Source organism: Macrosteles quadrilineatus, unplaced genomic scaffold (assembly GCF_028750875.1).
Source record: "Macrosteles quadrilineatus isolate MER2022 unplaced genomic scaffold, UCM_ALF_1.0 Scaffold_8__2_contigs__length_117827958, whole genome shotgun sequence".
NCBI classification, from domain to species: domain Eukaryota; kingdom Metazoa; phylum Arthropoda; class Insecta; order Hemiptera; family Cicadellidae; genus Macrosteles; species Macrosteles quadrilineatus.
This window is the reverse complement of record NW_026542601.1, coordinates 113,695,439-113,713,711: the sequence shown is the minus strand read 5'-3', so window position 1 is coordinate 113,713,711 and position 18,273 is coordinate 113,695,439. Positions and strand designations below refer to the sequence as shown.

The 18,273-nt window shown below is 34.7% G+C and overlaps 1 protein-coding gene across 1 annotated transcript; it reads right to left on the bottom strand.

Annotated features, from left to right (window-relative positions):
* Positions 1 to 483: 483 nt before the first annotated feature.
* LOC129000980 (UDP-glycosyltransferase UGT5-like) lies at positions 484 to 16,460 on the bottom strand. Its single transcript, XM_054428095.1, has 6 exons — positions 16,352 to 16,460; positions 14,506 to 14,747; positions 13,641 to 14,245; positions 11,948 to 12,170; positions 10,035 to 10,254; positions 484 to 2,348 (listed from the first exon to the last, which is right to left on the bottom strand). Exons 2-6 carry the CDS (start codon positions 14,744 to 14,746, stop codon positions 2,045 to 2,047), a joined length of 1,593 nt encoding a protein of 530 aa, XP_054284070.1. The 5' UTR covers position 14,747; positions 16,352 to 16,460; the 3' UTR covers positions 484 to 2,044.
* Between the last annotated feature and the right edge of the window lie 1,813 nt (positions 16,461 to 18,273).

Here is an 18,273-nt window from a genome sequence, read left to right as displayed (position 1 = left end):
CACTTTTTATCCAAATGCTGAATTTGTGACACAAAATTTGAATGTGTACAGCTGTTATGGTTAGCAAATTATTTTATGCCAAAAGCTAGTTTAGAATCTTAGCGTCGGCTGCTAGACTTTAAAAAAATTAAAACTTAATTGCTAAAAAACTGGGACCCTAAACTAAAATTATGGCTTCGACATTCCCTAGTTCTTAAAATTATCTTTCTTTCAACACAAAAATCATGTAAATCCGTCGAGTGGTTGATTCAGAATCGTGAAATAAAAAAACACTGTTTCGTTTTAATATTATAGATATACAGGATGTTTAAAAAAACAAACAACCTTAATCTGGGTGCCTCAGACAAACATAATCTTTAAAAAGTAGAGACCTATTACATTACCCGTTTTGCCTCAGAATCAAACCATCAAAATTTGCAATTTGCACATGGGCCCCCTCATAACATGAATAATTAGGCAACATTTGTTCAAATTCTTTATTTTTTTAACAAAATTAGTAGGCGTACACAATACATTTGTAATAACAGTTATATTAAGGCACATATTAAATGTTTTAACAGTAGAGTTTATTGCAACTATGCTATTAAATTCATTGTTTGTATACCCTATACTATTATAAAATTATTGCAACATTTTTAAGTACAAATAAACGAACAAATTAGGAACAATATTTTTTATATTGAGCGCGTTCTGGGAACATGTACCGGTGCAAAAAATGTGTCGTTCTGGGAGACCGGTGAGTTAACCAAGCAGATAACAACATAATACACCGGCGGCCTCTGATTGGTCAGTTTCTTGGACAACTGGATGCAGCTACGGCAAGATGGCGGATCCATCAAATAATGTTAATTAGTTTTATAGGTTATATTACGTAATGAGTGAATAATTTGTTCTATGAGGGGGTTATATTACGTTATAAGTGAATAATTTATTCTGTGAGGGTAAGTTTGTTTGATTTAAATATTATAAAGTAAATAGTAAATGGATGTGTAAATTATAATCCGATGTGTACCGTAAATCGGTGACTAACCGTTCTGAGATACCAAGACTCTTGCCTCGGGCGATACTGTTGAGTAAGTCACCGGTTCATGTTCCCAGAACGCGCCCATTGAATCAAATTCGTTGATAACAATAAAACTGGCTAGTTAGGTTGCAATTATGTTTCTAGCACATGAATGAATGGTTTTGCTAAGGAGTAGCTTATTGATTTTAGTCCAACACTCAATAACTAATGTAAAGACTACCACTAAAGACTAAAGACTTAACACTGATTTTATTGAGGTAATTTTTACTCTTATGGGCTACTAACGACTATTCTAAAACTATCCCTTCGGCTTTATACATGAGTTAGTAGCCTATATTTTATTTGGAATATTTTTATCAAACATAAATAAAATAGTATTACAACCTAATTTCTTGATAAAAAAAATTAAAAAAAAAACAACACTTTGTGTCTTAAAGTTATAAATAATCTTTGCTCTTAAAAACTATTTAACCATCAGCCGATTTTCCTCTTAGATAATTGTATTATTTTGTATACCTCCATGTTGAATAGTTATGTGCTACTAAGCCTACACATCTTATCTTAGTTACGACCTAAAATATGATTAACAAGAAAATCACATAATGCTAGTTGATCTATTTTTGATAGTCTATATCTTATTACCTGTGTATAGAAAGCACTTAATTTTTTTTTGTCATGAAGTTGAGTTTAAAGCACCATTGGTTAAAAAACAATCATCTATAAATATAAAATTCATGTATACAATGGACAACAATATAAGTTAAGGCACTTCAAGTATAACAACAATAGATAAAATCTCTAAAGACGATCCCTTACCTTTGTTGCGTAACATAAACGTATTTTAAAGTTTGTATAACATTAAAAATTGTATCAATAAGGCACTTACAGTTCCCAACTAACAAAATGCAACAGCTACCATATTTCATAATATAAACATCTTACCTTTACAACACACCTAATACTGTTGATATCAGTCATGTATTTTGCACTTTTACTGGCCTGCCAAGATTCTTGGTTAGTTTAATTCTTTTTCTTCTTGCTAGAAACAGTGTCTTGTTTGGCAACTGGCTTCTTACTGCAAAGCCCAAACATGAAAGACAATATTTTCTTGAACACCAGTAATATCAAGAACAATGTGGCTACGGCAGCCGCAACGATGTCCAACAAGATCAGCTGGTACCAAGGCATCACAGCTGACTGGGGACGCAGGTGGTGTGCTCCGTTGTGTCGTAGAACGTACTCCACCCAGAACACGGACGTATCCTGCGGCGACATTGGTCGGTGACGAAACAGTTCTGACACCTTTTTCGCATTTTGAATAAACCTGAAAAATTGTTCAACAAATTACGAATATATCAATGACTGTAAAATAAGGATTGAATTGTCTTGATTTCATACTGATATTCTGGTGTAGGCTTGCGATTTAAAGATAAAATATACTGGATAACAAACAGAACTGAAGACAAAATTAAAAACTCAAACATCAACATTTACCAACTTAGTTATTTCAATGTAATAAGGTCCAAAAAACTATATTTTTCATCAAAGGCTATTAGAAGAATTAGAACAAGGATTTCAGCGTGACATAAAAATGTACAAAAAGTTTGGCATGCAGAAAAAAACTAGAATATTTTGTCTGACAAGTTAAATTAAGGTTTTTTTGTCCCAATAATTATTTACATTTGCCATATGAATGTCTTATAATTTTGTTGTTTGACTGTTAAAAATAATGCTAAAATTGTTAAGATTTATTTCCTCATCATTAATATTACTTTCAAATAAATCCTATGACCTAACCCAGAGGTCTCTAAACTTGTTCGAACGTTAGAGGAGGGTCGATTAGGAGGATTAGAGGTTCACGACTGAGACGGTGGCATCGTCCTGTATCCAACTACTAGGAGGTCAAGAATTGTGGATATTTATAGGCATGCATTGTGGATACGAAACTCCCTGGTGTGGATTAACGTCCGCAGTAGTGAGTACTACGATTATCCGCAGTACTATCCTAATAATTAGACCAATTCGTTAATGCCAAGGCTAAAATTAATGTGGTTCGGATTCCACTATAATCTGTAGGTCCCTTAGTTGCAATTAGCTGTATGGGCTATTAATTAACAGCTGTGTCTAGGAAATATGTCGGCCTTAGTCACTAACAAGACTACAAGATCGCGCCACTCATCCTACACTCATCTCCATTCATACTTGGCTTAAAATACCTACACTGTATGGTCGCCATTTCAATGAAAAGCATTAAGTATTAAAGGTCTCCCCTGGACATTTTTGTAAAACTTTACTTGCAAAGTTCACACTTTAAGCTCTTTGACAAAGAAAAAGATTAGCCTAATCTCTTGCAATCTGAAAAGGGTTGTTATAGTTCAAAACTCCCTTTTCCCATTGGTGTAATTTAAGTTGTTATTTTCCTGTTGGATTATTAAAAAATCTGAAAGCTTAGTAAAATAATTCAGTAAATACCTAACAGATTATTCTTAAGTATAGGTAATAACTTTTAAGCTAGGTATTTAATAGCTGTAGTGAGATATCCGCCATCAGGCCCACTTTTATAAACGGGCAGACTGGGCATATGACCAGGGGCGCCGGTGGTTGGGGGGCGCCCGAGGGGCGTCCTGAACCACCGCCTGCAGTAGGAAAAATAGAGTTTTATCAGCCGGGATTTCAAAAATAAAATGGGCGATTTCAACTTGTAGTTAAGTGATTTTCCCTTATTGCAAAAGTAAATAAATACAACAATATTGAAAATACTCGAGCTTCAGGTTATACCTCGTGTAGTGAGGGAAAGGCAGGCAGCAGTGTGAACCGGGCGCACTCACTATACTATCAGAGGCAGGGAGGCTTGCATGGTGGAAGGAAAATACATAGGTGTGCTATTCCCGTCAGATGCTGACGTCACTCAGTTTGCAAACACCATTTTACCATTGAGAAAAATTATAAAAACAATAACAATCAAATCCAAAAATTAAAGCTTATGCCTATGTATATTAGTTTTAAAACGGAGTTAAACATGGATGAACCACTAAGTCAAGCTACTAATCCAGTTGTTCAGGCTAGGCTAAACTGAGCTCTGAAAGCATCCATCTCAAAACGGCCACAACTTAAGAACAGATTCTAGAATTTGATTTATTTTAAACTTTATTTTTCTGAAATAGATAGCTAAACTGTCCAGTGCATTCATCCCACACTGCAAATAGCAACACTCAAAACTTAGTTAGGTAAGCTAGTGGTAGGTTACAACTAATTATTATCCCTGTGACCGATTCAGTGTAACATCTGACAGCAGTCAGAATCAGACGACATTATTGACAACGACACGACTCGATAACTGACGAAAAGAGTAATTTAGTGATAATAATTATTATAAAAAGCGTTGGTAGGTTACAACTAATTATTATCCCTGTGACCGATTCAGTGTAACATCTGACATCAGTCAGAATCAGACGACATTATTGACAACGACACGACTCGATAACTGACGAGAAAGTAATTTAGTGATAATAATTATTATAAAAAGCGTTAAAAATAAAAAAATAAAATGTATCGCTCGTTTATATTGGCAAAAGTATTAAATAAACAGTAATACAGCTGAGGATAATGTAAGAATAGTCTTTTAATGGATTAGAAACTCATTACTCTGGAAAGTTTTATAATGTAATACAAATTCTTATACATCAAACTATTTAATGAAGTGGAGCAAAGTCGAGTCGTCCTCTTCCTATCTGTCTCTAGTTGACAAAATTGTATGTCAGAAGCTAATACACATCAGAAGTACAACAGTTACCTCGGAAAGTGCTTCAAGAGCTTTCTGCCCATGCGCAAGCTGAGGTGCCCGTGGGTACAGAACGCCGAGTTATGTCTTAAAATGTAAACAAATGACAATAATGGCGGAATGTTTTCTCATAAGGCCCATGTTAAATTTTCAAAAGTTTGTACTCATATTATGGCGAAAATAGATTTTTCCTGGCTATACCACTGGTCTAGAACTTATTTTTTACCCAGAACTTAGTTATTCCGTAAAAATAAACGTTTTTGTTACTGCGGACTTGCATTTGCTATTTTATATTCAGGTCGGATTTATTTAAAACTAAACATAACAAAAAAATCCCCCTCTTCCAAGTAAGGCTATAACGGCACATTGCAAAACGAAAAAATTAAAATTCTCAGAAGTCATCTGAATGTTCCTCTACCTCTGCGCGCATCCCTTGCAGTGATTCAATGGTGTCAGATTCAGACCAGCTTGTCGAGCAACTCTGTCGAGTGCTTGAAACTGTGCAAATGTAGTCTTCTTCTATAGAAATAAAATTACAGTTTTGTCTGTCCATTGCGTAGAATCATGCAGTTTTTGGTTATTTTTACGTTTCTAGGCTATGAAGGCTCAAACGAGTCTCATCTCAATTTCTGTCTGTCTGTCTTTCTGTCATTCTGTCTGTACTGACAAAATGTAAATTTACGCTGCCTACTCCGAGAAAACTATATTACCGATTATGATTCAAATCTTTTTCCTGCATTCACTGGATTGGTTATAGTGAGTTTGGCTATTAAAATATGGCCTTGCTACTTTGGAAATAAAATAACGAACCATCAAATTCTGCAGGTTTGCTTCGGCGGTGGTATTTCACTGTTAGTAGGGTAGTGATTAATATTAAAAAAGTACCACATTTTAAAACTTATCTTGCCTGCTATAGTTGGTAGATAATCAAAAATAGGATTTTTCAAGATATGTTTGGCCTACAGGATGTGTTAGCGAATTGTATCACTCAGTTTATACGTAAACTAAATTTACTCCCATGTGCCTATGGAAGTTTTGGTTTTTCTTTTCCGGGTTCGTTTGGCTCTTCCACCCGACCGATTTTCATGATTGAAGCCTCAAATTGAAGGTATGCACGCAGAGATTTCACATCAAGCATCGGCATATTGATATTTATTTATTTAATAATGGTATTTATTTCAATACTGCGGGGCAGCATAGGTCCTCTAGTCTTATATATATGTATTTTTTTAAATGGTTTTTATTTTCCGAGTTCATTTAAATTGGCTCTTCTACCCGACCGATTTCCATGATTGAGGTCTTATGTTTAAGGAATGCTCGCACAGATTTCACATAAAGTATCGGCAATATTTATCTAATGTATTACTCCACCAAAAATATATATTTGATTTTTTTAAATTTCTACTTCGATTTAAGATGCATTTCACCAGTTACAATTTTATCTAATCCTATATATTTTGGTCTAAGAACCTTCAGTGAAATACCGCCTTTAATTTAAGCTATTAGTTATTGAAATCGGACGAGTTTCAAGCAAACACAAGATGAATAACCAAAATAAAACATATTTTTCATAAGGTTTTTCTATGGTTTAAAACCAATAGTTCCACTATTATTTATGTTTTTTATTTATGTTTTAAATTTAAAATAATCCGTGAATTATATTAATTTGAGCTATTAATCTTTTGAAACAGTTAAGTCCAAGATACTGTATTATCGATAAAAAATCTTAAATTTGACATAAATCGAAGGCATATCTTTTAGTGGAGACCTAGGTTTCTATGTCAAAACGTTATCGTCAGTCTTGTTGTATCATAAATTTGATTATTTCTAGGATATGCTATGTTATTTTAAAGCTGCGTAGCAGCACGAGTCCTCTAGTTTTGTTTAAATTTCAAATCACACTTAATTTTATATAGTTAACCCTCTATCTAGTATTTGTCCAAAAAAGGAAACGAAAAGTTGACGTGTGGGATAGCAATGTCATGTTATTACATTTCGGACATTGGACAAAACAATTAAATATTGTAACCAGCAAACGGCCTCAAACCGTAAAAAAAATCAACGCTGGAAGACACGTATTGAGAACATTTGGTTTTTCCTTAATTTACGGTATAATATAGTATAAAACATCTACCATATCTATAATAATGTTCTACCACTGCACCTAAACAGCAGAAAAAAGCAAATCCCTAAAGATTCGCACAATATGACAAATTATTTATAAATCAAAAACAGTATATTTTCTGTGCCAGTAGTTAATGCGTGATTGAACTTCAAACAAACACACAAACTTTCACATTTATAATATTAAAAAGATAAGATGTATTAATTAAATATTAATTACTAGCTGTGTGCCCGTTCTACGCACGGGGATCCTCTAGTGGTCAGTTGAAACCTTCCTAAATAAAGAAAAACTATTGGTTTGCATTGCATATTTTCAAATATGCTGGCCAAACTATTGTAGTGAGGCCATATTTTAATAGCTAAAGACACTTTCGCCAATCCAGTGAATACATTAAAATGATTCGAGGATCTTGATAGGTAATCTCGTTTTTCAGGAGAAGGCCGCGTAAAATGGCCTTTGGACCGTGACAGACGGAAGATAGACAACAACGGAATTGAGATAATAATTTATGATTGAGATAATAACGGAATAATTGAGATGAAACTTGTTTCGGATTCTTGAATGTTTAAAACGTAAAAATAATCTAAAAATTTATGATTCTGAGCAATTTACAGACAAAACTCTAATTTTATTTATATAGATTAGTACCTGTGGTGATTTTTATTAGAAATTTATTGAGGTAAATAAACAGCAAAGTTAAAAACCATCCGACCAGTGTTTTTATTTGAAAAGTACGTAGGCCTATTTGATTTGCTTTGTTTTCTAAACTAAAATATCTATTTCCTGATCTATTTTTAGTTCCTGGTTTCGAAACATAATTTGGCAAAACAATTATTAATTATTAATAATTAATTATTAATTATTAATTCATTAAACAACTTGATCGAAAAATAATTTCTAAACATTGGAGGACAATTAAAAAACCGTTGAATTCTAATAAACCTAGCTGCCGTACCTGTGTTTTACATCGGAGAGGATTTTTAAGAGAAAAAGTTTGATAAACGTCACATATTTCAAATCCCACTCCAAACACGTCATGTTAATACGTTTACTTCCTTAAATTAAGAAAGTCACAATCTCCAATTAACAGGCCCGTAGCAAAAATTAAAAGTTTCACAATTCAAATCGTTTCTACCTTTTGGACCGCAAAATCAAAGCACTGCATTGACAGCATTTACAGCTGACTTCGTTAAATATTCTGTTATCTACATTCTTCAAAAATGTAAACATTGTGAAACTTTGGAATCCCATGGGGCGTAACTCAAAGAAAACACGTTAAATGTAATCGGTATATTTGTTAACCAGGTTCAGGGCTACCTCTTGAATTGATATAGATAATAATCGAAAAATAAAGAAATATAAGTTGATTGATTATTGGCTCTTACAAAAGGGTAAACAATCAAGGAACATGATTTAATTAAGTAACCACACATCACTGAGTCTAGTCTATATCTTCATTCTTTCTTGTAAAAATCGCTTTGATTGTGGCTATATAAAATAGGGAAGTAAGATTTCACTGTACAACGAGCTCAAAAAGCTCGAGAACCAGCAATAAGATGGAAATAACCGGCAGAACCTTTAACCATCCACTGGCTCGCTAGTCGCTACCCCAGGTCGGTCGGTAGCCGGGTAGCCCATCAATGGAACCCGTTAGGCCCGCCCCGACCTCTCGCCGCAAGAGAGACAAGAATTTTTGCCTTGTTCCACGCGCCTTTGATTGTTTGAGGCGGGAAAACTATTTGTGTGCTACGGCCCGCGCAACACAGGATATTGTTTTCGTATTAAGTTGGCCTTTTTCCAAGATTACCGTGACCGTTAACTTATTTTATGGACTCCCTTGGAGAATAATTCAAAACTACAAAGAACATTTCTAATCCCACAGTGTACTAGCTATTTAAATTATAAACACTTTGGTGTTTGAAAAATATTTTTGGACGATAAATTTTGCAGCTATTTGAAATCATCCAAGATGGCCGCTTGCCTCCAAGGACTCAACAATAGGCCTAATTGTGCGACTATAAAGCAATAACTTACATTGCGCTTGCACATATTTGTATCCACAGTTGCCAGGACGACTATTAAGACGACCAAAGATTACATTGACATTTACGTATTTAATCTGTAGAATAGTAATTGTTAAGTAATCTGGACGACAACTAATTAAAATGAAGTGCGAAAGATGGGTTATGAGAGTGCTCAATGCCTGAAGCATAATCCGTTTGTTTGAGATGCAAATTTTCAAGCTTGTAGAACAAATAAATATCACAAAGTAGAAGGGCAGGGGTGAAAGTGACTGAAGTGACAGGATACCCGGTGGATTTTCAGTGACTGGATTCCAGTGGTATGCGGTAAAATATATAGTGACTGGCTTAGCAGCACAAATTTTACGTGACTGGCTTTCCCATGCAAATGCGGTGGTGACTGCATTAGCATAGCATTTTTTACGTAATTATATTTTAGTATTTTTAAGAAAAAAAGAGATATATACGTTCAGATATGTCTAGGCTTAAGATATTTACCAATATATATTATATATATATCATAGTCTTGAAATATATTGGGGGGTGCAACTGACTGACTTCCAGTGTATATTTTATGTGACTGGCTTCCCGGGCGCGGCCGTGTATATATATGTACATATATATATATGTATGTACATATATGTATATATATGTGTATATATATGTATATATATATATATATATGTGTGTATATAAGGGGGCGCTGCTTTTGGGTTTGCCCAGGGCGCCACTGACCCTTAACGCGGCCCTGTCCGCCATCACTAAAATAAAATGTGCAAAACTTAATTGTATGAAATAAATTTGCTAAAAAACAAATCATTGAACAAAAATGTTAATTTTTCAATTTATTGCCAATACAAAATTGTTTAAGATAGAAATAGAGAGAAATATATTTGAAAGTAGGGCCCGTAAATACTGAGTACGATCATATCACACATCGCTCATGCCAACGCAAGCCATATAAAAACCTTTAGGCCATAGTTTGGAGACCCTTGACCTTACCAAAGTATTTCAAAAATATAATTTGTAACTAAAATCAAATTGGCAACTCTCTGGTAAAACAATGAACTTTAAAATACATACTGTGGCTTGCCGACAACGCTCATAATAGCTTTGGTCATGGATTCCTCGGTCATTGTGTAGAAATCAAGCCCGACTCCAACGCCCAACTCTTCGTACAAACGCACATTGAACGGCTGATCCCCGAAGAACGGAATGCCCACGACAGGTTTGCCGTAGTGAAACACTTCATGTTGACTCAACAGACCTCCATGGGTGATGAACAGCACACAGTTGGGATGCGCTGTAATAAGCAAAACATTTAATTTAAATTTTACTGAATTAAATTTTCTGTTTAATTTGAAAACTAAAATAAACGACCAACGGTATCAGCAATCTGAAACATACTTTCTCCCATAAGCTTGTCAACAACCTTTATCATAGGTAAGCAGTGGGAGTAACTAACTACGATATTTTATAGGAAAAAATCACAAAAGTTGCAATAACGTGGGGTTGCACTATTTTGTTTAGAATTATTATAAAACCGTAACACATAAATTTCAATCAAAACCGGCTTTTTTCCTCAAATAAAAATCTGATTTTTTTATTTTATGGAGTTTTTAATGGGAAAATAACATAAGCTACAATAACTTTGGAACCATAACTTTTACGGAAAGGGGATCTGTACCATTTTGTTCAGAATTTAAAGGACTATAACATACTTAATTTGCATCAAAATCATTCAGGCCATTTTTTATAAAATCCGATTTTTCCATTATTTTATGGGAAAATCACCTTAAAAATCCAAATCTTGAAAAAATCAAAAGAAAAACGCTTGGAGATACCATGGATTAGTTCCTACATACCAAATTTCATAAAAATCAGACAGGTATGGTCTATAGCTCAGTACACATCCAAACACACACACACACCCAGACATCACTTTGAAAACCACTTTTTTGGGTTCAGGGGGACCCAAAATGGATACATCCCCTCAACACTAAACTCGAAAATGTTGATGAAAACAATACTTTCTCCATATAGGTAGGGGGAAAGTAAAAATGTAGCTTATGAATTCTACTTAATTACGCTTTTAAACTGTTAAAATAATTTTTGAAAAGATCAAACGAGAGTTTCATTGATGTGCGTTTTGTCCTGAGAGGTTCTAATAGTTTGCAAAAAGAATTAATTCACAAATGATTCCTGTAACATCGTTAAACATTTTGGAAAACCAATGAAGGTACTGAATTAAAGGCAGGATGAAGGTAGGATTAAATAAAAAAGGTGCTAGTTCAGTAGGCCTATTGAACCTTGAGATACTCCTTGTAGCTCATTTGTTATTTTGGCAGTGTCGGATTATTGCATATTCCGTATGACTGCCTTCTAAACACAGCTTAAATCATTTAGTACAGGCCACTATTCCGTATTTTATTGTGCTTTCTCTTATTTTAGTAGTAACCCCTTGCTTTACTGGATACGTAGCCTATGTGGATGGGCTAATGCAAGGTTAAAAGAGACTGCCAGCCTCTTTAAAAATTATAAAATACCAAAAACAAAATTTAAATTTTACTCCCTTGAATGCAATTGTGTGCAACCGACATCTTACGTTCAGTTTCAAAGTCTGCTGATTGCTCATGACTACCTATTGGGGTATACTATAATGTTGTAGATTGTAAGATGACGTTGACTATACCAATTGTTGTAAACCTCTTTCAAACGAAATAACCTAAATTCGAAACATTGACAAACCGAACATACTAGGTAATACAAGACCGCCTCGCCCCTCTTTTGTAAAACAAGTTTTCAATGTACATATAAGTATAAAAAATGTATTAATAGTCAAAGATACAACTTTCAAAGAATAAGATAAAACAACACAAATCATGTGGTTTCTCAACAAACTCCCAAGTTCAATGTAAGATTTAATTTATGTGATTTATGATTGTTCTGTGCTAAACTATGTTTAAGGAAGGAACCTAAATCAAAGCATTTCTCACCCAGTACACCTTGCTGAGGCACCCATTTAGAGGTCATGACGTTCTTAGGCAGATCAGGAATGTTCTCTGCCTCTGTCTTCCACAACACTTTGTACGGCAGCTTGCGGAAAACATTAACAAATATCTGCGTGTACTTCTGAGGGAACAGATGGGTCGGGATTATCGATCCCAGGCTGAAGTATATGACAGCGTTCTTACCACTGTCAAGAAAGTCCTTGATATCCTGGAAAAATATATATTTGATTAATTCTATTCTGCTGACAATTTCAATTATAAAGATGGTTGAGTTGTTGCTCCCCTTTAAATCTGAAGGTAGGAGGTTCAAATCAAAGCGAGATTGTTTTGAAACCAAGATGCCACTTTTCATCTATCAATCAATGATGCTTTCCAAAAAAAGGTACTTTTATAAGGCAACAAAAGCCAGGGTTCAGACCAATGGCTTACAAAAGACATAAAGAATATCAAAGGCTTGGATAAATACAACAAGAAGAGTACAGTAACAATACTTATGTGCAAGATTCTATGCAATGTTAGGTAAAATGAAAAAAGACTCATTGACAGACAGGAAATATTATAACCTAGTGTTTGACTTGGTAGATTTTGTTACACAAATACTATTGTACATGTAAAAACAGCAAATTCGCAAAAGAGGGAAATTTCCGTTTATATGTTCTAGAGAATGGATTTTTTTCTTATTTTGAATTATTAATATTTCAACAGATTAGAAAAAATAATATTTAACGAGACATTTATAGTGTAAACTACGCATTTTATCAAACTGCTCCATTTTGTCTAGGTGTATTGTGAAACTACAATGTGTCAAACCTGTATAATAGGGACAAAGCATGAATAATTAATTAATTTGTTGGATACGTGTAAAAAAAATACATTTCTGACTGGTAAAACCTTTAGTTGCAGATTTGAAATGAATTTAATAAGTCCTTTATTAGAATAATTATTATAAGTGCATTTACATTTTAAAAGATAAAATTATCCAGTCATACAAAATGTGTTTCTAAATAAAAACTTGGTTGTTTAAAGATAGCCAATACCTACTTCGTGTAGGAATGAGTTAATCACAATTACAAGATTTATCTTATCTTTGGCAAACAAAAGAGGAATATAATGATTATTTGGAATGTTTGGGTTGGGTCACAGAACGAGATTATCTTGCAAGTCATTCTGTCATTATTGACACAAACAGCGAAGAAGCAAAAACGACCTTGAGTCAAGCAAATCTTTGATATTCAAGGAAATGCTATTCAAATTACAAGGCTTTCAAATATTAAGTGGTAAACTCCATTTATGAATTATCTATCCTTCAGAGAAAAAAAAATGCATAGTAAATATCAATAACTTGTTTTTATTATTTTTATCCACTTCATGCAAGAGATAACAAGTCCTTTACCCCAACATAAAGGATTCAGTCATGATTAACCAACTTTCCAGGAAAACACATGAAAAGACAACCAATGACTTAAACTATTTTTTAGCGGTTTTGATTGAGGACGTAATTTAAATATAATATAATATATTTAATAGGCCTACTTCATTTACATACTAATTTGCTTCCTATCATTGTGTAGCCTATATATTTAGGCCTATTTGTTTAATAAAATAATAAAGTCATAGTCATCTGCATATTTTTGCCCTGTGATAAAGTTTTTAAAACTTGCATCTTAATTTATCTAACCTTGGGAAGAGGATCCACCTTGTCGTTGATATGGATACCACCAATAGGTATGATGTTACTGGGTACAGACAAAGCGTAGCCGACGGTCGGGTGGTAGTTAGCCAGCGTAATAGACACGTTAGTCACCATATCCTTGACAGAAGGCATCTTTGGATCGTTGAACACTTTCTTGATGATGGCATCATGTTTAGGAAGATGATCCAGGTAGTAAAAGCCTAATGTGTTTGCGACAGTGAGTGCGTTACGGAATCTTTCGACGATATCCATTTTATTGGTAGTTGCTAAACTGACCGACTCGGGATAGTGGGCTAGCTGCAGATCGTTCCCATGAACGCTGTTTAACACACTCCACGGTCCAAAACCATTCAGGTTTATTGCTGGTGCTTTGAAAACATGGCCGAAAGCCAGAAGAGACTCTTGACCGAATAGCGCTTCAGACAAAACTAGATCAAACTTTTCTTTTGAGGCCAGTAGTTTTTTGATTTCTTCAAGTTGAAATACTTCTTCGCACAAGCGGAGTCCCAGGTTCCAAACCACAAAATTACCAATTCCAATAAACGAATCTTGGTTGGTAAATTGTTTGAAGTTTTCAAAAGACCAATTTTCTGAAACAAACCCAATGAGTAAGCAGGACATTGTTTTGATAACGGGCAATAAAATAGGTCTATATTTTTAAAACAACAAAAAACATTATTGAACTTGAATCATTGAACTTCAATGCCAGGTAAAGAAATGATTTAAATCTGTATTTAATCAACTTCAATCAACTCATTGTATCCTCCAGATTTAACTTTACTGGAAAATATGTAAAAATCATAAGTTGTATTAATAACATTTAGGATATATTTGAAGTTAGGTACCGTACCTTTCATCTCTTTTTCAAACTGTGTATGTATCTCGACATATTTTATGTTGGCAGGAGGCTTTGATGGTACCAATGCGCTGTAAACAGTGATTTGGTGTCCTCGAGCAGCGAGAGCAGTAAATACTGCATTGGTGTAAATCAAGTGACTCTTCCCTGCAAGCGGGAGAATCGCCAGGATGCGAGCTCCAAAGATAGAGCTCACTGCAGATAGCAACAACAAACACAGTACCAGAGACTTCATCCTGTAAAGAAAAACAAATAATTGTTTTGTAAGTAACTTATCATTTTTAGATTAATTTAGTAGCCTATGCCTTTTGTAACTGCGTAGCTCAGGGGTGCAGCCCAATAATCTAGAGTCAATGCTAGAGCCATTACATAATCTATGATGTATCCCAAATGTATACAGGATACAGGTTTCATGAAAATTTAACACAAGCTGGAGAAGAATAAAACTACCTCCCTATGATTTGCAGTAGATCCTTGACACTCGAAGACCTTTTATCAATAATTGACTGTTTCAAACTTAGAGGACAAAAACACGATACCGGTACATCAAGAAACACTCAGCCAAAGCAGGGTGTTAAAACTCAATGAAGTAAAAAAAAAGAATTTTAAGAAGAGTTTAATTAAATTTATCCCTGCCTGCAGGTATGAGTGTGGTTTTTGAGTTTTGTGCTTTTTTCCTGTTTTGTAAATTTTTACATTTTTCCTCCGCATGTTTTACAGTTTTTATTTAGGTATCTATTTATTTTGCATGGTATGCTTTTGGACTTTCTGGTGTGCTTTATGATGGACTTAAGCTTGTGAGTCAAGAGGAATGGCAACTCTTTTTTGTTAGTATTAGTGACTTGGCCTATTGTAAATAATACTTAACGACTCAATAAATCTTGAAGTTAAATTCAACTTTTGCTTTTAGCTCTCTCTCTCCCCCCCCCCTCTCTCTCTCTCTCTCTTGTAGTGATGGGGTAACCGAATAGTTTCAATAACCGAATAATCGGGCAGTTATTTTTAGCGCCAATCGGTGATTTATAGACAATGAATCACCGAATCAATTTTAGTCACTATTCATGTCCCAAACCACAAATATTTTAGTCATTTAGCGTCAATCGGTGATTTTTAGTTGAACAACTTTATTCACTGTTCCAAACAGGTCGCAGTCTCAGTTTGTTATAAATGATTTAAGTTATAGGCTAATGGTAAAACATTAAAAAGGCAAAAACAATAAAAGTGTAAAATAAATTTAACTGAAAAACTTTTTGTTGGCATTAAAAAAATTCTACTTCATTGCTAGGCCCATTATTTAACTGTCCTATTTAATTTGTATATTGTATGTATTGTTAATTGTCGTTCTCGTTATTTGATTTATCCTTCACATTACAAGACTAAATTTCATTTTTCTAAACAAATCACCGATCCAAATTTCTGGGTATGACTAATTTAACCGAATCAAGATAAAATAACCGAATTAGTCTGTTAGGTAACAATAACTGATTGATTCGCTTATTTTCATTCGGTGATTCCCATCACTACTCTCTTGTCTCCTGAGGCGCTTGCAAGTCATTGTAGATGGGTAAATAAACTGGTAATGGTCAGTAGTCACAAGTCACAAGGAACATGCTTGGTAAGTTAGAAGCATTTAATCTCAAGCCTAATAATAGGCCTAGGCCTATTTTAGGGATTCTAGAAGAATTGTGTTCTGGAACCGAAGACCTAAGTTAAGTTAGGCTAAACAAAGTTTGGAATTGAACAAACCTAGAATTATATTTAGATTATTATAAGATATTATTATTAGATAGTTATATGATTATATTTAGAAACCAGTTTAGGGAAGTAATCATGCACCTACTTGTTTGAATCTGCAGCGCTGGCTACTGTAACGTAACACTGTACTGTACTGTAACTGTCTGTAACTGTACTACTGACGACAAGAAGAAGACAAACAACTGACACTGACAGTAAAGAGTGACAGTTGGAGTTGACAGTGACACTTTTGTTGAGCTGTTCTAAACGTTCTAACTTCTAAACCTCACTGCTCAAGTCAACTCAACTCAAGTAACTCAACTCAACTGACTGAAGTCGGAGTGAAAGTGAAATGCAAGCAAATTTGAAAGATGGAGATGGAACGGAATAATGGAGCAGAGCGAGAGCAGAACCAGGGGCCCTATTTTTGAAATGGTTGACTGTTGAGTTGAGTGTTGACTGTAGAGTCAACTGTCAACCATTTCAAAAATAGGGCCCCAGAACAGAATCACTGGAGACTGGGACTGGACTGACTGGAGTCACAGCCACCTGTAACTACCACTATAGCTATAGCACTATAGCACTATAGATAAAACATACTCCTTGAGGCCTGGGCCGCGGCCTGGTAGAATTGACAACGTCGCAAGTGGTGTTGTTTAGTGACAGACGTCCCATAAGATAACTCATGGCAGACAGGTGAAACCAGCTCATTAATTCGCACTTTATTGATTTAAATTTATGAACATTAATTTACTAAAATATTGAAAATAAAACATACAGAATTGAAAACCGAAACAATATAAATTAAAAATCTATATCTGTACATTTTAAGCGGAGTCAATATTGTCATAGACCAGTAACCAATCTTTCGTAAATACACAAATACCATTAGCTGCTTCCAAACAAAAATGTTGTTACAACACCACTTGTGACGTTGCCAGTTGCCACTTCGATTCGAAGGCCGCGGCCTGGAGTTAAAGGCGGCTGTGGTTTCAACGCTATGAGACCCATCCGGGGTAGCGGATTTTTATCCCCCTGGAATTTTACCCCCTGGGCAAACGTGACGTCACAAACCAGGGGGTAAAATTCCGGCCGCGAACTTTTCAGTTTCGCGACATCAGCTCGATAGATTAAACGCGGAATTAAACATATATTTTCAAGGTTGTGATTTTAATCAGAACGCATCAAATTATAAAAACCTAGAATGTACGGCCCGAATTTTTACCCCCAGAATTTTACCCCCCAGATTTTTATCCCCGGATTTTTACCCCCGGAATTGTACCTCCCGGATTTTTACCCCAGGAATTTTACCCCCTGGCCAGATATATAAATTAGTGAGAATGATTAATTATCTTCATTCAGTTTTAATTTAATAGTAAACATTTTATTATTAAGTAGCCTTAATTTATTTGTAACATTAACTAATTGAACAGTTTTTTAATTTTAATTTTGAGATTCGAGTATCAGGATTCGATCTTTGAAGCCAACTGTTGGTTAATATGATCAAAATAAAACAGCGAATTCTGTTTACTTAGTTGAGGTGACAAAATAAATAAAGATAGGTTACTAAATAATGAAATGTTTACAATTAATTAAAAACAGAAATAAGGAAATCAATCATTCAATTTCTAAAATCGGCCAGGGGGTAAAATTCTGGGGGGTAAAAATCCAGGGGTAAAAATCCGGCTCGTACATCTTCAGTTGTCTAAACGCTAGTTATATGGACAGGGGGTAAAATTCCGGTTTTCATCGTTAATCTAATTAATCACGCTCTGACTATTTTCATTAGACTTCCAAATCCGCGGGGGTAAAATTCCGGTCGCGAACAAACTTTTGGCCGCTCAGGTTACTACGTCATAGTGACGTCAGCTTTGCCCAGGGGGTAAAATTCCAGGGGGGTAAAATTCCGGCGACCCATTAGAGTACGATGAAGCTTCATGGACTATACAAAAGCCAACGTATCACAATAAGAAAAGCCAAACAACAAAACCAAAAACGGCAAAAACACAAAACACTTGTTCTTGTTGG

Coding starts and splice junctions, on each gene's coding strand:
- LOC129000980 (XM_054428095.1), bottom strand. CDS start 14,746: ATGAAGTCTCTGGTACTGTGTTTGTTGTTGCTATCTGCAGTGAGCTCT. Junction 12,171..13,640: donor AGGTGGATCCTCTTCCCAAG/GTTAGATAAATT, acceptor ATATTTTTCCAG/GATATCAAGGACTTTCTTGA. Junction 10,255..11,947: donor GCCTCAGCAAGGTGTACTGG/GTGAGAAATGCT, acceptor TGCTTATTACAG/CGCATCCCAACTGTGTGCTG.